At 32.0% G+C, this 21,880-nt stretch overlaps 1 protein-coding gene across 1 annotated transcript in view; it reads right to left on the bottom strand.

Moving 5' to 3' along the window:
- Positions 1-699: 699 nt before the first annotated feature.
- Positions 700-21,880, bottom strand: part of LOC129957330 (fatty acid hydroxylase domain-containing protein 2-like) — a 58,016-nt gene continuing 36,835 nt past the window's right edge. Inside the window, exons 2-6 of the mRNA XM_056069601.1 lie at positions 19,114-19,217; positions 13,065-13,186; positions 9,924-10,129; positions 3,246-3,518; positions 700-1,594 (exon numbers count right to left, since the gene is read on the bottom strand). Coding sequence (XP_055925576.1) covers positions 1,441-1,594; positions 3,246-3,518; positions 9,924-10,129; positions 13,065-13,186; positions 19,114-19,217 — 859 coding nt within the window. The 3' untranslated portion in view covers positions 700-1,440. The remainder of the gene's footprint in view (positions 1,595-3,245; positions 3,519-9,923; positions 10,130-13,064; positions 13,187-19,113; positions 19,218-21,880) is intronic.

Here is a 21,880-nt window from a genome sequence, read left to right as displayed (position 1 = left end):
CGTAACTGATTCTAAATTCCAATATTTTCAGAAATGTCAGTTAGTCTCTTAATTCAATTGTGTTTTCTAAAAAATGAAAATAAATGCTGTTATTAAAATTACTAAGAAATTTTAATAGTTGTTATTTTTGATTATTATCTGTCTTTACTAATTGTCATCATTAATGCTTTAATTTTTCTAACTTTAAGGATTATTCACATATAGATATATCCAGAGTCTGACTAAGGCAGGGGCATATGGGGCAATTGACCCAGACCTCTATATCAGAGGGGGGGTCAAATCAAATTGAATAGAAGCTTGTTTTACGTTTCCTTCTTCAATGAGGTTTTTTTAAACAAAATATTAGTACAATGTAAAATCCGTCAGTTTTATGTTAACTTCTTCATAAAAATCTATATTTTGTGAATTCATGGCTTTCTAGGGCGGAATTCAGCTAAATTTTCACAATTACGATGGACAAATTTAATTAACGAAAAATACCATAGACAAGTTCTATGCACGGTTCTTCATTGCTGAAGTGGTGAAGCAGAGGGGGCCCCCAAAGAAGTTTTTGCCCCGCGCCCCATTTTCTCTTTCTACTTAACTGGGTTTTATTTTATACAATTCAGGCCAGAGAAAAAACTACAAAACAGCTTTCAAAAAATGTTTTATTATCAAAATACATAAAAAAAAATTACATTTGTTGAAACATGTTCTCTTTTCTTTCATTTTATGTATATGAAAAATCATTTTTCAAAATTCAACTCAAGTAGTTGGTTGTTGGTCTGTTGAGTCTGCTGGTCATATTTTGACTTAGGATATATATATATTAATAAAATTAATATATATAATATATATATTTATATATATAATATATATATTTATATATATAAATATATATATATAAATATACATGGCAACTCTTCAGAACAGGAAAACTTCATTATTTTTGTCGAATTCTGAATTAGATGGTTATGTATTCAAAAACAAATAATATATTTGTACAGGATTTACGTTAAATCATCAGAAATGACTAATTTATGTAATAGAATGACTTTCTGTTTTAAATTATTATTTTTTAAAATTCCATTGAGTTATTTCGATGGTTCTACGAGAAGAAATATTGCACCTTTTTTTAATGATATGTATATTTGCATCTTTTTCATTATTTATAGCCATACTGGTAAGTTGTAAGACCAATTTTTACCGAAAGAATTAACATCATACTTTTTTTAATTGGATAAATTTTAAACATATATTGCCTTCCTTGTTTCTTTACATGTAGTTCAAGATAATACATTTAAAAATAACTGACATCAGACATTCAATTATTCTAAAGACATAAGCTCTTTACATAGGATTGAATTCACTGAAGATCTTGAGTTATAAAAATATAAACATAATCTCAAACATCTTCGAAAAATCATTCATATTGTTGATTAATTGATTTCAAATAATTTTTCACTCTTCTTTCTTTTTAGCGGGATACATCTGTTTTAGAGGAACTAAGCTAAGTGACCAAATATGGCGTTCATATATTTCACTGTTGCGGAAAGTTTTATTTGTTCCATGGATGTCATCCAAAAATCCCATTGCACCATAATTCTCGGTGAATCTGAAAAGATAATAGTTGTCAGTAAAAAAAAAGAAAAAAAAAAAAAAGAAATGAAATTAACTAAATTGTTTCAAAACAAAAGAATGGAAAGTGGCAACAACGATTCGAGCATGTGCCGTGTCAAGACATTAGGAAACGGATTACGCGAAAAAAAAAAAAAAAATAGTTCCTGAAACAGCGGTAGATGACTGTACAAAGAATGGTTTATTTATATTAACGTCTCGTTTTAAAGCAGCACTAGTACTATTTTGTGACGGACCTCGTAATTTTGAACTGCAGTCAGATGACAAGGACGACATCTGAGCCGACATCTAGTACTTGTTCATTAACAGTATACCAGCTAATAATCGCCTAAAATAGTCAGGAATCGTTGAAGATAATTCCTTAAAGGCTATTTCACGACTAATATTCGGAAGCGGCTTAATGTAAACACACAAGTGCTAATGTTAACTATTAACCACTTAACTGTTTTATTTCCTTTACTATCTAATGAGATGACACCTTTTATTTTGGGAATATTTTCTTATTTTGATTCAAATAAAAATCCATTTGAATACTTGACTTATCTATGTATTCGAAGTAATTTTAATATTGAATTATAATCGTTATGAAGTTTTTTTTTTTTTTTTTTGCTTACAACTATCAAAATTTAATAAATCGATGCACGTATGGCATACGGGCAAAACAGTTAAGAGGTTAAACTCGAAAGCACGCAAATCCCATGTGTTGAAATAAAAATCTGGGCATGCGAGAGATATGAAGATAATATTAGAGATATGAAAGAAAATTTCGGGAAGATTCTTGCCTCTGGTTTTACAATAAGGAAATGATAAAAAAAGTTTAATTTTAAATGCACTGATCTAGAAAAACTAGTGAAGGGTCGTCAGAAAAAAAAAAAAAAAAAAAAAAAAAAAAAAGGAGATTGAAATTAAACAGCTTGATAGCAGTCAGGACCAGGTTATCAAATAAATAAAGAAAGCAAGAAGAGTTCCTACAACTTTCGAGGGGGTAGCTCCGTTTTTTTTAACGTTATTTTCAATTATTGCAATTTTCTGCTTTCAATTAATTTGCAAGAGTTGTGCATTTCAAGTTATTTAATAAAGATCTGATATATTCAAAAACTCATCTAACATTCATAGAAAATAACAATTCGCAAATAGTGTTAAATCCCCCATAAAAAGTGTTACTTCATATTTTGTAGAATGCTTGATTCTATAATTAAATAGAATATGTTAAAATAACCAACTTAATGTTATTACTTTCTCGTATACGAAATAAAAAAGTAATCGTCAAAAAATTCTCCATGTTTCATACCTCTATGAGTTCGGAAAACACATTTTTGGAAAATGTCTGCTTGTGACAAAAAAGTAACTCAAAGATAGCTTGGAACTAGACGGATAAAAATATATCAAATTTGGTGTGGGAGTTTGTGACTACATGTGCATTTTTGTATCAGATTTTTTTTTTTTAATCGGTTGAGGAAAACGTTTCTAAAACACAAATTCGTTTTTTTTTGTTTGATTGATACCACGTGACTTTAAAAAGTAATGTTCTTACATGATAACTTGAAATTTGCGACAGCAGATTTCAATTTTATATTTCACATTTATAGTTAAAACAATTGTACAGTTTCAGAATAATTAATGCTTACTTTAAATGGTGATAATTGTGGGCTTCGGGTGATGGCAGTAGCGGTAGATGAAAGCCTGTGTGGGCGTTTAGAGTCGTCAGCAATGCCAAGCTGTACCACAGCCAGTATACCATTATATGAGTGCCCAGCAGAAAGGGACCGAAGAATGCTGGCAAGAGATTGCAGGCGAGGTGCTCTATCGGATGGGCGTAGAGTGCTGCAATTCCTATTGGAGACGTGAATTCGTGATGGCGTTTGTGGATGTACTTGTAGAAGTAAGAGTAATGCAAGAGTCTAGAAGGAAGACATTTTGAAACATGAATAAGAGTAATGGAAAAGTCTAGAAGGGAGACATTTTGATAATAATAGGAGTAATAGAAGAGTCTAGAAGGAAGACATTTTGAAATATGAATAAGAGCAATGGAAGAGTCTAGAAGGAAGACATTTTGAAACATGAATAAGAGTAATGGAAGAGTCTAGATGGAAGACATTTTCAAACATGAATAAGAGCAATGGAAGAGTCTTGAAGAAAGACATTTTGAAACATGAATAACAGCAATGGAAGAGTCTAGAAGGAAGACATTTTGAAACATGAATAAGAGTAATGGAAGAGTCTAGATGGAAGACATTTTCAAACATGAATAAGAGCAATGGAAGAGTCTTGAAGAAAGACATTTTGAAACATGAATAACAGCAATGGAAGAGTCTAGAAGGAAGACATTTTGAAACATGAATAAGAGTAATGGAAGAGTCTAGATGGAAGACATTTTCAAACATGAATAAGAGCAATGGAAGAGTCTTGAAGAAAGACATTTTGAAACATGAATAAGAGCAATGGAAGAGTCTAGAAGGAAGACATTTTGAAACATGAATAACAGCAATGGAAGAGTCTAGAAGGAAGACATTTTGAAACAGGAATAAGAGTAATGGAAGAGTCTAGAAGGAAGACATTTTGAAATATGAATAAGAGCAATGGAAGAGTCTAGAAGGAAGACATTTTGAAACATGAATAAGAGTAATGGAAGAGTCTAGATGGAAGACATTTTCAAACATGAATAAGAGCAATGGAAGAGTCTTGAAGAAAGACATTTTGAAACATGAATAACAGCAATGGAAGAGTCTAGAAGGAAGACATTTTGAAACAGGAATAAGAGTAATGGAAGAGTCTAGAAGGAAGACATTTTGAAATATGAATAAGAGCAATGGAAGAGTCTAGAAGGAAGACATTTTGAAACATGAATAAGAGTAATGGAAGAGTCTAGATGGAAGACATTTTCAAACATGAATAAGAGCAATGGAAGAGTCTTGAAGAAAGACATTTTGAAACATGAATAACAGCAATGGAAGAGTCTAGAAGGAAGACATTTTGAAACATGAATAAGAGTAATGGAAGAGTCTAGATGGAAGACATTTTCAAACATGAATAAGAGCAATGGAAGAGTCTTGAAGAAAGACATTTTGAAACATGAATAACAGCAATGGAAGAGTCTAGAAGGAAGACATTTTGAAACATGAATAAGAGTAATGGAAGAGTCTAGATGGAAGACATTTTCAAACATGAATAAGAGCAATGGAAGAGTCTTGAAGAAAGACATTTTGAAACATGAATAACAGCAATGGAAGAGTCTAGAAGGAAGACATTTTGAAATATGAATAAGAGCAATGTAAGAGTCTAGATGGAAGACATTTTCAAACATGAATAAGAGCAATGGAAGAGTCTTGAAGAAAGACATTTTGAAACATGAATAACAGCAATGGAAGAGTCTAGAAGGAAGACATTTTGAAACATGAATAAGAGTAATGGAAGAGTCTAGATGGAAGACATTTTCAAACATGAATAAGAGCAATGGAAGAGTCTTGAAGAAAGACATTTTGAAACATGAATAACAGCAATGGAAGAGTCTAGAAGGAAGACATTTTGAAATATGAATAAGAGCAATGGAAGAGTCTAGAAGGAAGACATTTTGAAACATGAATAAGGGTAATGGAAGAGTCTAGAAGGAAGACATTTTGAAATATGAATAAGAGAAATGGAAGAGTCTTGAAGAAAGACATTTTGAAACATGAATAAGAGCAATGGAAGAGTCTTGAAGAAAGACATTTTGAAACATGAATAACAGCAATGGAAGAGTCTAGAAGGAAGACATTTTGAAACAGGAATAAGAGTAATGGAAGAGTCTAGAAGGAAGACATTTTGAAACAGGAATAAGAGTAATGGAAGAGTCTAGAAGGAAGACATTTTGAAATATGAATAAGAGAAATGGAAGAGTCTAAAAGGGAGACATTTTGAAACATGAATAACAGCAATGGAAGAGGCTAGAAGGAAGACATTTTGAAACATGAATAAGAGTAGTGAAAAAGTCTAGAAGAAAGACATTTTGAAACATGAATAACAGCAATGGAAGAGTCTAGAAGGAAGACATTTTGAAACAGGAATAAGAGTAATGGAAGAGTCTAGAAGGAAGACATTTTGAAATATGAATAAGAGAAATGGAAGAGTCTAAAAGGGAGACATTTTGAAACATGAATAAGAGCAATGGAAGAGTAGAAGGAAGACATTTTGAAATATGAATAAGAGAAATGGAAGAGTCTAAAAGGGAGACATTTTGAAACAGGAATAAGAGTAATGGAAGAGTCTAGAAGGAAGACATTTTGAAATATGAATAAGAGAAATGGAAGAGTCTAAAAGGGAGACATTTTGAAACATGAATAAGAGCAATGGAAGAGTAGAAGGAAGACATTTTGAAATATGAATAAGAGAAATGGAAGAGTCTAAAAGGGAGACATTTTGAAACATGAATAACAGCAATGGAAGAGGCTAGAAGGAAGACATTTTGAAACATGAATAAGAGTAGTGAAAAAGTCTAGAAGAAAGACATTTTGAAACATGAATAACAGCAATGGAAGAGTCTAGAAGGAAGACATTTTGAAACAGGAATAAGAGTAATGGAAGAGTCTAGAAGGAAGACATTTTGAAATATGAATAAGAGAAATGGAAGAGTCTAGAAGAAAGACATTTTGAAACATGAATAACAGCAATGGAAGAGTCTAGAAGGAAGACATTTTGAAACATGAATAAGAGTAATGGAAGAGTCTAGATGGAAGACATTTTCAAACATGAATAAGAGCAATGGAAGAGTCTTGAAGAAAGACATTTTGAAACATGAATAACAGCAATGGAAGAGTCTAGAAGGAAGACATTTTGAAACATGAATAAGAGTAATGGAAGAGTCTAGATGGAAGACATTTTCAAACATGAATAAGAGCAATGGAAGAGTCTTGAAGAAAGACATTTTGAAACATGAATAACAGCAATGGAAGAGTCTAGAAGGAAGACATTTTGAAATATGAATAAGAGCAATGTAAGAGTCTAGATGGAAGACATTTTCAAACATGAATAAGAGCAATGGAAGAGTCTTGAAGAAAGACATTTTGAAACATGAATAACAGCAATGGAAGAGTCTAGAAGGAAGACATTTTGAAACATGAATAAGAGTAATGGAAGAGTCTAGATGGAAGACATTTTCAAACATGAATAAGAGCAATGGAAGAGTCTTGAAGAAAGACATTTTGAAACATGAATAACAGCAATGGAAGAGTCTAGAAGGAAGACATTTTGAAATATGAATAAGAGCAATGGAAGAGTCTAGAAGGAAGACATTTTGAAACATGAATAAGGGTAATGGAAGAGTCTAGAAGGAAGACATTTTGAAATATGAATAAGAGAAATGGAAGAGTCTTGAAGAAAGACATTTTGAAACATGAATAAGAGCAATGGAAGAGTCTTGAAGAAAGACATTTTGAAACATGAATAACAGCAATGGAAGAGTCTAGAAGGAAGACATTTTGAAACAGGAATAAGAGTAATGGAAGAGTCTAGAAGGAAGACATTTTGAAACAGGAATAAGAGTAATGGAAGAGTCTAGAAGGAAGACATTTTGAAATATGAATAAGAGAAATGGAAGAGTCTAAAAGGGAGACATTTTGAAACATGAATAACAGCAATGGAAGAGGCTAGAAGGAAGACATTTTGAAACATGAATAAGAGTAGTGAAAAAGTCTAGAAGAAAGACATTTTGAAACATGAATAACAGCAATGGAAGAGTCTAGAAGGAAGACATTTTGAAACAGGAATAAGAGTAATGGAAGAGTCTAGAAGGAAGACATTTTGAAATATGAATAAGAGAAATGGAAGAGTCTAAAAGGGAGACATTTTGAAACATGAATAAGAGCAATGGAAGAGTAGAAGGAAGACATTTTGAAATATGAATAAGAGAAATGGAAGAGTCTAAAAGGGAGACATTTTGAAACAGGAATAAGAGTAATGGAAGAGTCTAGAAGGAAGACATTTTGAAATATGAATAAGAGAAATGGAAGAGTCTAAAAGGGAGACATTTTGAAACATGAATAAGAGCAATGGAAGAGTAGAAGGAAGACATTTTGAAATATGAATAAGAGAAATGGAAGAGTCTAAAAGGGAGACATTTTGAAACATGAATAACAGCAATGGAAGAGGCTAGAAGGAAGACATTTTGAAACATGAATAAGAGTAGTGAAAAAGTCTAGAAGAAAGACATTTTGAAACATGAATAACAGCAATGGAAGAGTCTAGAAGGAAGACATTTTGAAACAGGAATAAGAGTAATGGAAGAGTCTAGAAGGAAGACATTTTGAAATATGAATAAGAGAAATGGAAGAGTCTAGAAGAAAGACATTTTGAAACATGAATAACAGCAATGGAAGAGTCTAGAAGGAAGACATTTTGAAACATGAATAAGAGTAAGGGAAGAATCTAGAAGGAAGACATTTTGAAACATGAATAAGAGTAATGGAAGAGTCTAGAAGGAAGACATTTTGAAACATGAATAAGAGTAAGGGAAGAATCTAGAAGGAAGACATTTTGAAACATGAATAAGAGTAATGGAAGAGTCTAGAAGGAAGACATTTTGAAATATGAATAAAAGTAAGGGAAGAGTCTAGAAGGAAGACATTTTGAAACATGAATAAGAGTAACGGAAGAGTCTAGAAGGAAGACATTTTGAAACATGAATAAGAGCAATGGAAGAGTCTAGAAGGAAGACATTTTGAAACATGAATAACTGATGATTAAGCAATTAAAAATAAATCCAAAATTTTATGAATAATAGCAAAGATAAATTTTTGATTCTGTAAAATTTTGGATAGTAGTTCTCCGAACTAATCGTCTAGAAGCAAAATTAATATTAAGTCGGCCATTCATGATGACGCCACAAAACGGCTAGGCAGGGTGGAACTTCACGCCATTCCATTTTTTTCTCATTCATCGATCTTTCGCAATCACCTCATACTGGCTAATTCATTAAATTGGGTACTAATGTTTAATCATACTTCGAATGATTAAACATTATTCATATAACGAATAAAACAAATTGTTAAAAAAATGAGTTACTTAAGGAGCGATGTTTCGCAGAACGAGTGGCCAGAAGACATCGTGACATGCATGCTGGATTGGCTTTGATCTCTGGTATGTTGAGCCGTTGTTTGAAGAGATTCCTTATTTCTGGATGAGAGGCTTTAGCCGGATAGAATTGTTGAACACGACTTAGGGAAGTTTGAGCAAGTACCTGTAAAGTCTTAATCGACAAGATTGTGTCTTTGATCTAGATTATGGGGCTTTAAGTGAATAACGCTTATATCAATGAACTGATGGAAGAATATAATCAGAACCACCGAAGAATGTAATGAATGCAATAATAATGGTGTCTCACTTTTTTCAGAGACAAAGGCAAATATCTTTAAATAACTTTCTTGTAAAAAATTAAATCTTATAAATATTATAATTAAAAAATTACATTATTATAAATTTATTGAATGTTTTTTTGGAATGGAACGCGTTGTTCTATTTTGACATGAATTTCTGTGGAAAAAAGTTATTTCTCTTACGAGTATTTCGCATTGCAGTTAAGATTCAGGAGAAAACTTCGCGAAAATGAGATGAATAGCGTCATTATTTACCATGATCCATTTTTGATATCTGTATTCTTAATACGATCAGATTATAATAAGAGAATGACATAAAATAATATTGTATATACTAGAAAGTATTAAATAATCTCATTTGAATGCAGATTCGAAAACTTCATGAAATTTTATTAAACAGTATTATTATTTGCCATGCAGTTTTTTGAAATCTGAATTTTTATTATATTATTCTCTATTTATTCTATTTTTCTATTATTCTATTTTTATTATTCTCTAGTTATAATTAGATTATAACTGGAGAATAAGATAAAATAATATATTGCCGATATAACTTGGTTGGTAGGGCATTGGATTTGTATCCCTTGGGTTGTGCGTTCGAACCCCGCTGGCCTAAGACTCTCCGTCTGCATGGTGGTTAGTGCACGTATAAATCTGTCGCAGCCACAAAGTCTACCAAGTCGAGGTAATACCACTGGGGGTACTGGTTCAGAGGTGATCAGTCTCTCATTCGGGACTAAATTATGATCTGTGAATGAAATGTATGAATGAAGTCCGGTCCCTTGAAAAGGGCTGTGACGCATGCGTAGCTAAGACGTACTCTTGGCTCTAGATGACGCTACTGAAACATGAGCCTCTAAAATTCGGCTTAAAATTGCTGACTTCGTCAACGGGCTTGTCTATGAAAGCGCCATAAGCAACAATATAAAATAATATTGGATACAATAGAAGGTAACAAACCTGTGACAATAATAAAACAGTATTTCTTCTATGACTATAAAAAACGCAAATTCCAGAATAAGTCTTTGGAATGTAGGAAGAGTTCTTCCGCTTTCGTAGCCTCTCCAAACCATCAAATAATAACAACAAATCTGCGTTGCGATGAAGACAGCTGTTTGGTTAAAAAATACTACTGCCAGAACTTTCAAAACTCGACTGAGTGGAATCTACGGAAAAGAATAAATATTTCACATATAAATATTAAAAAAATTATAACTTCTTAATAGATAAATAGTTTTAGTATGTAAAAAATTCTTTTTGCTACAGCACTAAAAATAGATATCGTTAATTTGATACTAATGAAAAATCAAACTTATTAGCTATCTTTCCTTCGAATGACCTACCCCTATAACAGTTGTCCTTTCTGTTTCAATAAATATTTTTTTCAGCAATTTCAAATTTTCAATTAATTATGATTTATTTGGCTCAATAAAATTGATTCAATTGTTCATCTCCTCACGTGTCTTGAACATTAGAATACTGTTACGAACCTGTGATGCGGCTTTCCAGCATAGTTGGTTCCATGGGAGGTTCCAGAGCTTGGCGACCATTTGGCGACTTTGGCGCCAAAATAGATTATACCCGAAACATCGAGAATTTTCCCGATCCGTCCAGTAGGAACGGAGATACGCCTCGAACGTTCCTGATTAGTTGAGAGGCTTCTAGCCCCGCCTCCTGAGACCTATAAAAGGAGCTGCAGCTGCCGGGGAGTGACGGTGAATTGAGTCGTGAGCCAGTGGAGTGCGAGAATAGTCGGAACAGAAAGGGTAGTCGTCGTTGTGAATCCAGAGTCGTGAATTGAGTCGTGGACCAGTGGAGTCGAAGAGTAGTCGGAAGCGACGGTGAAGAACTCGTCTTCCAGGGACTAGCGGAGCAGCGACGGAGTAGAGCTGCTGTTGTATGCTGCACGTCTCGGCTGAAGATAATCGTCTTCTGTGCTGTATATAGTTGTCGCCTTTGTGCTGTCCTGTGTGTCTTCGTGTAAATAAACGTCGTTGTTTTATTTTCTACTGCCGCCTGGTGATTGAGCGTTCTCCACACCCTATAACTCCCACTATCCAAATAAACCCCGGGAAATTTCGTAACAATACATACTTGTAATTTTTCTCCCATTAATAATTTAGATTCTTAACATCACACAACCACTCTAGATCAATATGTGATTTGTTGCTTATGATTTTTAACCATTACGGGAGCCATTACGGTAGAATTTGGAATATAATCTTTTGAGCGTTGCCAGGTGCATGTCATAAATTGATCTAATAACATTTCCAATATGTAATTGTAACAACAGTCATTAGAGTTTCAATTTACTATCACAATATTTTTAGAAGGCAAAAATTGAATACATTACTTAAAAGAAACACTTGGAACTTAAGAATTTAAGCCTAAAGGAAGTATTTTTTTTTTAAATTTTAATTTCAGCACTGACAAAAGCGCGCCATCGAATGGCAGGCTGAAACAATGAAATTAATTTACATTTCATCATAATAAAAATATTACATATTCGCTTCAAGTTAGATTTAAATTTTACTAAAATGAAATCAGTAAATCGCAAAAGTATTATTAAAAAAGTATTTTTTTTTTTTTTTGAATTTTAAGATATCGTAAAAAATATTTTGGTGAGTTAATTTGTTAGAGGTGATATAACAGGCAAGCACCGGAAACGTGTCTAGTGTTTAATTAAATAATATTATGATTAATATTAATTAATTAATTAATATTATGATTAATATTAATTAATTAATTAATATTATGATTAATATTAATTAATTAATTAATATTATGATTAATATTAATTAATTAATTAATATTATGATTAATATTAATTAATTAATTAATATTATGATTAATATTAATTAATTAATTAATATTACTAATCAATTAATAATATTATGGTTTTGACTTTGAAACGCTGTCAATTATCTTTTTCTTTTCTTGGAAAGAAAGTGCACCAATTTTCTTCAAAATAAAGATTAAACATATTGACATATATTAAATATTAAAACACTTCCACACATTAAAGATTAAACACATTGATATTTGAATAAAAGATATGCATACAATATTCATATTTATATACACTGGTTATAATTTATCGATATCTCTCTCTATATAAAACGCTAAGGCACATGACACAGAGATCGTTCTTAAGGCTAAATGGTAATAGTCAAATGTAAATAAGTTAATGGATAATCATTTTTGAATGCTCCATTGAATGCTTTTACTGCCGAACTAAAAAAATGGATCTGAAATATATTCTTAGAAATGCTAGGAAAAGAGCGAGCTGTGTTACCGAAACTTCTATGCAGTTATAGAAAAGAAGGTGTAAAAGAAATCAAAATGCTAGTAATAGACTTCGAGTAGAAGGTTTCATCAAATGCAAAAATAAGTATAATCGTTGACAGATAGGTAATCGTTATGATTGTATTTACTTTTTTAATGACATTAATTTCATTTCTAAGTAAATTTTCTTATATTTAATAAATTTTTTAAATATAAATTTCACACACAATATGTAACAATGCTGTTGATGTTATAATGAAATTCGAACTAATCCATGAAAGCATTCAATCGCATGTTTCTTGCTAATGTTATAATTAAGATTTATTTTTTTAAAAAAATGGCTTTCCTTGAAACATAATTCTGAAGTAAGATTTTTCACATCCATTTTTATTTCATAATGTTTTTACTTTTTAATTTGGTTTATGTACCTATAAGATCCTTACACTTTCTAACATCAAAATTTCTATAAGAAAAATGTGTGCAGGATATGGAAAGTCAACCAACTGACTCTCCGACCCGCGACGAAAGCACAAGGATTTAAACCATAAGGCTGAATGACCCTAACCGCCGCAACAGCAACACTGGCGGGAATTGTGGTTCAGTCCTAAGGGCCATCACCAGGCCACGGTACAACCTTCCCCGAAGGAAGTACGCCCCGTCATCGATGGGAGGAGTCATATCCCCCACCTATTTGTGTACCCTCCAGGGTGGCGAGATCCAACCACCATGCTGGAAGCATCTCATCCTCATTACTAGGTGTCCCCCCGGGGGTTGCAGGATACGGAAAAGTAGTTATATTGTATAATCATAACATACCGGATAAGGTGAATTTTCTTGTATTCGGTATTTCAGAATGAATGCTGGCTTTCCTGTCAAATCAATGAACGTGAAACATAGTCCTGGAATCCAATAGACGAGATTTGCTATTATAGAGGTACCTAAGATTTAAAAAAAAATCACATTTCAGAAAACACCAATATTTAATATGATAACTAAAAACAAAAGTTTTGCGATTTTCTTTTTATTCTTTAAGTCTTAAATATAGTATTGCCCAAAATATACGATACTGAAATTAAAAGATGAATAAAATTACATTAATGTCATCTGTGAATTTATGTTTCATCAAAAAAAAAAAAAAGCCTACATACATACATACAATTAGTGTGTTCATTTGCCATAGTATGCGTAATGTAAATGTTCAAAGTGTGCACCGCCTCACTGTAGGCAATATTCATATTGTTCACGCAGTTTCTCAAACAAATCCTGAAATAAAGGTTGCTGCTGACTCCTGCAAAAAGTCATGATTTTCTCACATAATGCAGGCACAGTTCTTGGTGGATCTTCACAGTTGAACACTCTCCTTTAACACTCCCTTCCGTTGACACAGTATTGTTACGAAATTTCCGGGGTTCGTTTGGATAGTGGAAGTTATATGGTGTGGAGAACGCTCAATCACCAGGCGGCAGTAGAAAATGAAACAACGACGTTTATTTACACGAAGACACACAGGGCAGCACAAAGACGACAACTATATACAGCACAGAAGACGACTATCTTCAGCCGAGACGTGCAGTAACAACAGCATACACAGCAGCATATAACAAGACTCTACTGCAGACAGTAGCGTACAGCTTAGTTCAGCACTAGCTTCACTCCGTCGCTTCTCCGCTTATCTCTGGAAGGCCAGTTCTTTACCGTCGATCCCGACTACTCTTCGACTCCACCGGTCCACGACGACTCAATTCACGACCACTCCCCGACAGTTCCAGCTCCTTTTATAGGTCTCAGGAGGCGGGGCTAGACGCCTCTTAACCAATCAGGAACGTTCGAGGCGTATCTCGGTTCCTACTGGACGGACGGGAAAATTCTCGATGTTTCGGGTATAATCTATTTTGGCGCCAAAGTCGCCAAATGGTCGCCAAGTTTGTCGCTAAGCTCTGGGACCTCCTATGGAACCATCTATGCTGGGAAGCCGCATCACAGATTCGTAACAGTATACTACCAGAAAAGCGAAATTCGGTAACAAGAGACAGCATAAATGTGTTATTTGGTGTCGTCTTATTTAACTTATCTTGGAATTCCTCTGTCAATTTTTTCAAACTCGTTCCACTTTCAGAACCGCTTCCGTATGAGCGGACATAATGCTCAAACTACAAATACTTTTTCCTCCGTCGAGAAACCCATTTCGAACAAACTACACAACACAATTTCCTTTACACTACTGCGCACATATATAGCTGGAGCTATGCCTCGTAGCCAAACGCAACTCCATGTTCGAGATGCGCGAGTTTCAGCACTGTATATTTTGGCGCATACTGTATTATATATTTCTTTCAAACTGTCATGCACACTTTTTATTATTTTCAAACAAATTTTGCTTTTATTTTCATGCTGTTGAAATGAGTGTAACGGGCTTCATTTGTTAAGGTACACATATTGTTATGACTAGGAACACCAACTTCGTTTTGGAATCAATTTATTATTGCAAAACACAAGACAGAGAATTTCAAGAGATTATTGACATAATGATGATAGACACTGATTAGAGTATTTACAGATGACGTAGACTTAAATTCATCAAATGATTCCTACATCAAAAGGATGAAATAACGTGACGTACAAAATTCTATCGTTAAAGCAAACGCAATATATTTTACTTAAATCAAAACCGGATTGCCAGATTCCAAGCTGGAATAAGATGCAACGTAAACTCTAAAATGAAAATAAACCGGAAATATAAAACTTATTAGGAGTGGCAACACATATTAAGCATCTAAAATGTAGATCCATATCAAATCTGAAACCAAATTCATCGTCGCCTGTCAGTGTATTCTTTCGCACTCATGTAAACTCAAGCGCACTTATGTAATTTGAAAAGCAATGACTTAAACAAACGAAATCTGGAATGTGATATTGAGACTACAGTTGCAGCTAAATGACAAATTTTGGTTTCAATCGGTTGGAAGAAAGATGTCCAAAATACGTATTCGATTTTCTGGTACTCATTTATTATCTGAAATAGTAATTTTAAAAGTTGCCGATGATCAATATTTCATAATTTAGTTTGCAACTGCTTTAAAATTAACACGTAAGCGCCAGGTTTTATTTTCTTTTTTACAATACTACGATGCAGGCATAGCCGGATTATCAAAATGGCGAAGTAGGAAAAACTACAGAGAAAATCCGCTTATCAAGCCAAGAGGCTTTATTATCATGTGAGAATATGATGTTATTTTGGTTAGGAGGTTTTGAAGCTCAAAAACGAGTAGGCTATGAATATTCAAGCTCAAAATCGCGTAGACAATGAATAAAGTATAAATGGCAATTTTCATCATCATATTTTAATCGTATATATTTTTTTTACTTGCTTTTACCAGTATTGCTGCGACATCATAGCTGTTATTTTCATGGAATGTAAATTTTTTCCGGGGGAAATTAAATAATTTAATTTTTATAATATGTCCAAAAAAATTCACTAACAGTTTAATAACAGTTTTGATAAAAGTATTCTCTCGTTCCCCCAATGGGGAAATATCACATCATTCATTCTTAAGTGGGAAGCATTGAAAGATTTGACTTCTGTTCTATTATTAATCCATTATGAAACTGTTTTATGATTTCAGAAATTAGAAAATAGAAGTTTGTGTTTACAAAAATAGTGTTTTCATAAAAATTCTATATAAATTAATATGTTTGAAAATTTATTGTTAAATAGTTTATCATTTGGAAATCGCATTGCGACGGAAACGCTTGTTATTCAGCTTCCAAATGTGGCATTCCTTTTTGCGAGAACATAATGTTGTTTTGGTTAGGGGGTTTTGAAGCTCGAAATCGCGTAGGCAATGAATAAAGCATAAATGGCAATTTTCATTTTCAATTTTTTCTTGGCTGGCAAAATAAGTTTTGGAGCTCTCGTAAACCGGTTTAAACTGGTTAATGACTTAAATTAAGACAAATAATGACTTAAAAAATAATAATGTTCTCACATGATAACTTAAAATTTGAGATCGTAGATTTCATTTTTTCTTTTCTTTTTAAGGTAGTTTTCGTATAATCAAATTTTATGCTTTCATTTGCTTTATAAAAGCCATTTAGTTGGACATATTCAATTTAAAATAAGGTCATGTTTAAATTTCAGAACAAAATAAACAGAAAAACCGAAAGAATAATAAGTTATTTTGTTGATTTCTTTTTTGTTTTTAGACAAGTGAGATTCATTTTGTTCCGACTGGTTTAGTGACTTTCAGGTCAGTAACACTGGTAAAATTTGTACTTGAGTATTTTGAGGACGTTTAGAATGTTTACCATGTTTTAAAAATGATTGCTTTGTTTTAAAATAGCTTCTAGCTTTATTTTTTTATATGTGAGGTATTGAAACTAACTCTATTGAAAATGATGTGCAATTAGATATTTTTTTATTTTAGTCTATCATGACATTTTCAACTTAAAAACTGATTAAATGGATATTAAAGATATATATTATAGATATTTAATAAACATTTAACAGATGCCTGATAACATCTTTATTAGAGAGTATGCGAGACAGTTTCGGAGAGACCACTTCCATTGGTGTGCTGTAATAGTTTCAATAAGTTAACCAAAAGATATCCTAAATGCATACTCTGGTTTCTTCATTGTAATACGAAGCACAAAATGCTTACGTGTGGAATTCAGGAAATAAAAATACGGTCGTGGCAAATTTTTATGATTTTGCTCAAAGACCACAGTTTTTATGCTGGAATAAAAAGGGCGATAACTTTTTTATTCTGGAGCATATAAGAAAGTTTCAGGAGGCCAATCTGACTGGTTTTGTTTGAATTTTCAACATAAGGGGAGAACTTTGCACTTAATTGGAATTTCGTCTATAAATTGCTATTATAATACCCTCGTGCGGTATGTTTAGTTCAGTTATATTAATGTCCCGTTTTAAAGCAACACTAGGGCTATTTTGGGACGGGCCTCGTCATTTTGAACCGCGGTCAGATGACGAGGACGACACCTGAGCTGGCACCCCCCTCTCCACACCACGCCACACCAGCGGGAGGACGTTTGGCCAGGACGATTCAGCGTGCACCAGACCCGTTTACACGACGATTCTTCGGTGGAATCGGATCTCGAACCTGAAGCCCTCCAGTTCTGAAGCCGAGACCTTGCCACCAGGCCACCGCGGCCCTCGTGCGGTAGGTGACTACGTTGAAAAGTCGATTTTTTTTTTTTGTAAAATTATGATTTTTAATATTTTTAAGGTTTGAATAAGCTTCGTTATAAAACCGTTAGAATTTTGTTCACAAGTATATTTTAGGGTAAGTTATACAGATTTTTATATATATATATATATTTACGTATATTTTAATGCTTTTTTTGTATTTTTAGATGGCATTTTTTTCAAATTCTGGTCTTTGATAGAATTTTTTTATCGAAAAATCACATAAATTAAATTTTAATGTATATTTTTTTGTTTTAATTTTGTATGATTTCTTAATACCTTCTGCAATTTCTGAACTAGATTTAAGAAATGCATTTATTAGGTGCCTGCATATATTTTGATCATTTTTTTTCTCTTTGAAAAGGAATTTATTGAGAAAAATCGGTTACAATATATATATCAATTAAAATATTTTCCATCATTTTATACAACGTTTCGTCATTTTCGTCCAATACGTGTTATAATTGATTGTCTTTGAATTTTTTTGGTCCTCCTGGCCTTTTCTTTGCCGTTGACATCGAAGTCACCACTGTTAAATCATTGAAACCAAAACCGACAATTGGGATATGACGGAACAACATCACCAAGTTTCTAAACGTGTCTGATGGGTTTCGGCAGCTGATTTCTTCAAATCAAACAAACAAACAAAAAAAAAAGCAATGAATGTGGAAGATGCAATTTGAAGCGTTCCATGATTGGTGTTTTCATACATTGAATAACTCAATAATACTAAATGGGAAGTTTTCAAAATGATAACAATGAAATAATTGTAAATTGGTAAAACCCAAAACCATTGTCTTTTATATAGATACTTCGCATGCTTACCAATAGATGTCGCTGATTAATCCTTTATAGAGCCGTGGGATGTGTGCTTTCCACCAAATTTATCAATCTTTCTATGAAATTATGTAGATTGGTATAAGTTCTGACAAATTTTTTTTTAGAAAGATAGAAACTTAGATGCTTCAGTTCTTTATCTTACACAAAATGATGTGTCTTGATTTGTTATTTAATTATTAATTAACCAAATTTATTAAATAATCAAATTAAATTTATCTAATAAGCTAAATGAATCTCCTTTTTTTATTCTAATTTCAAGCCTAAAAATATTTTAACATAATATGACGAGGAAAAAATGGCCCTTTGAAGGGTTAAAATACATACAAGCACCTAATATTTAGATATATTTTATAGTTATTTTAGGGCTTCATAATGTGAAAAAAAAAAAAATTGAAAATTTCGTAGTATTTATCAATCGAAGTGAAATATTTAAATGAATAGAAACACAGCTTATTTTTTAGTTCAGGAACTAAATAATATATATTGTGTTTGCTTTATAAGTATTTTGAGCCATAAAAACAGCGCTTTTTTTCCAGTTATTGAAAAACTTTTGCCACTCAAGTCAGTCTTTCGTTTGCAAATATTAAAATATATAAATATTTGTGAAACTTTTTTTAAAAAATCAATCCCAATCACACACACACACACAAAAAAAAAAAAAAAAAAAAAAAAAAAACCTTACAAAAAAAAAAAAACTTAAAACTTACGTAATTACTTAAAAAAAAACTGAAATGTAATAGATTCATGGAATTTCAACAAAACATCAAAAACATAAGTAATTATGATGAATATGAATATGAATATCAAAACAATAATTACCCCATACTATAGTTGCATAATCATCGCATCCAAACCACTCGTATATTGCGATCCAAAGGTTCTGGAAGAAGTTACTCGGGGTCTCCCATCCACATTCAGGTCTCCTGTTGCGGTAGAGAAGCATTGAAAATAGAATACCTTCGTTAGACATTTAAAAAGAATAGAACTCTTATACAATAGAAGCCTTTTGTTCGAGATATAAGTCTCTGACAGATTTCGAGGGATTTTACACAGCAGTGAAGATCGCCGCCTGATTAAATATAATTAATGCAAGACGAATATACAATCGAATCGTCTGTTTTCGAAAGAAAGCCAACTTATTTCTATACTATTTTTAGAAAAATTAAGTCAGTAGTTTTCTGTCAGGTATTTATAACACGTATATTAAAAATGCCTACTTAAGGTGTATGTACACACTTAAAACTTCGAAAATCGTTCAAAATATCGAATATTTTTTTATTGCTTAATAATATTCTCTGATCTTTTAGCTTTCAAACGATACCAAGATGTTCTCAATATTCGAAATATTTCTCGAGTTATAATTATTTTTCTTGAGGTGCTTTCATTAAAAACTCGAGTTACGGTGTTTTTAAAACTCATTTTAAGAAGAATGATATTTTTCCACTTTGTTGCTTCATTCAAACAATCATAACTCAACAAGAAATGAACCAAATACAGTTATTTATCTATCAAAATAATCTGTATGAAATAGCGGATGTTTAGTGCCTCAATCAAAGTTATATTTATAGAAATAAATTTTTAATAGCTGTTTAAATGTTAAAATGACAGAAAAAATCTCGCTTTTTCTATTCATCGTTGATGAAAAAATTGTTTTAAAAAAACTATACATTTTTATAACTTGATTGAGGCAGACAACATGAAGACTAATGTTAGGCATCATTTCCAACTAGAATTATGTGTCTGCACATATTAGAAATTAAGATATCATGTTTCAAAAAATAGGCTAATTAACTCATTAAATATTATTTAATTAATTAATAATGAGTGTAATATGGTTTTTTCTGACTGAAATGAGTTTAAACATATATTAATAACCTGCTGTGAAAAAACTGGATTTTTAAAGTTAAAATTTAAAAAAAAAATTTTCAAGTGTGTACGTACACCTTGGAGGCTCTAAAAAATATTTTTTGTACGCGGAGATAACCCGTTTGAAAAAAGTCGGAGTTTGAAAAAATCTAGTTGACTTTAAATTACAAAGAAATATATTTTCATGAAATTTATGATCTTTTTTGTGAAATTGGAAACAATTGAGAAGCTTCTTTTATTGATAAAAAGTACTATGATAAAGGTTTATTTAATTTCTTGCATACGAAGTATAGAGAAAATATTATATTTAACTAAGGTTTAAATTCGAGATTTGTCGAATCTTTACATTTTAGATCTCCTTGAGTTCGAGAAACACATTTTTGGAAAATGTCTGTCTGTCTGTATGTGACAAAGATAGCTCAGAAATGCTTCGAGATAGATGGTAATGAATTTGGTGTACATTTTTAACACCAGATTTGTAGATTACTATCTGAATAAAATCCGCTATGAGAAAGTCTATCTGTGCAACTGTTCGAATATAAATGAACACAACAACTACAAAACGAAAAGCTGTAAAGGAATAGCATTTATAGTGTATACATTAATCAAATTTTCAGCCAAATTTTAGAAGAAGTTAACCGTTTGTCGGTCGGTAATTTTAGAAGATATAAATAAGATATCTCCAAATCACAATCAATTAAATATGTCAGATTTGGTATGTATTTCTGTGATTATAATAACATTTCTATGTAAAATTTTTGTTTCAATCTAATGATTATAAAACACATATTTGATTTGAGGATATCGTTAAACGCTTGCCAAGGATCAGTCGCAAAAAACTGGCCAAGGATCGCATCTATATCTATACTTATATATAAAGCTCAATGTGTGTGTGTGTGTGTGTGTTGGTGCTCTATAGAAAAGACCATTTGACCTACAGCTACCAAATTTGGTACATGTATACCTTAGAGGTCGGGAATGTGCACCTGGGGTCCCTTTTTTGAATTTTTAATTAGAATTTTAATTATTAATTAAAAACTAACTTTCCCGCCAAAAAAATCTTTTCATTTTCCCCAACGCCAAATGAGTAAGGCTTCAGTTTTTTTCCCCAACAGTAATGAGGCTAGGGTTAACATTTTACGGTCGATTATTTCAAACGATTCTGTTTATTTTCTTAATGTTTTATGAATTTAAAATTAAACATTGTTAATGAATCGATCTTTCAGATTCATTCTGAAGTACTTTTGAATTAAAATAACACAGAATAAAGGAAATTAATAATGTCAAATCTGCATGGCGTTACCCCAACTGGCGTAGAAAAATTCACGCATTTGCGTTACCGTAACTGGCGTTGAAAATTCACGCATGCGCATTGTGTTCTGATTGTTGACAATATTATCAACGGATAATTCTTGATTTAAATTATTTTTAGGTTAGTTGCATGCTTTTGTAATTAAATTGTATTTATGTTAGTTATATATTTTTTATATATACTTATAGTTTTAAGAGCATCTTTTTTTAAGTAGTTTTTTAAAACCTGTTTTCGACCGATTATTTTAAACGATTCATTTTATTTTCTTAGTGTTTGATGCATTTAAAATGAAACATTGTTAATGAATCGATCTGTTCATGATGAATCTGAGAAAATTTTGTTGACAAATTCTTGAGATATTACATAAATTAAGAAAAATATTCTTTAGCGCCCATAAGGTTTAAATAC

Source organism: Argiope bruennichi, chromosome 11, assembly GCF_947563725.1.
Source record: "Argiope bruennichi chromosome 11, qqArgBrue1.1, whole genome shotgun sequence".
Lineage (NCBI taxonomy): Eukaryota > Metazoa > Arthropoda > Arachnida > Araneae > Araneidae > Argiope > Argiope bruennichi.
Note: the sequence above shows the minus strand (reverse complement) of the source record. Positions and strands in the feature narration are given on the sequence as shown.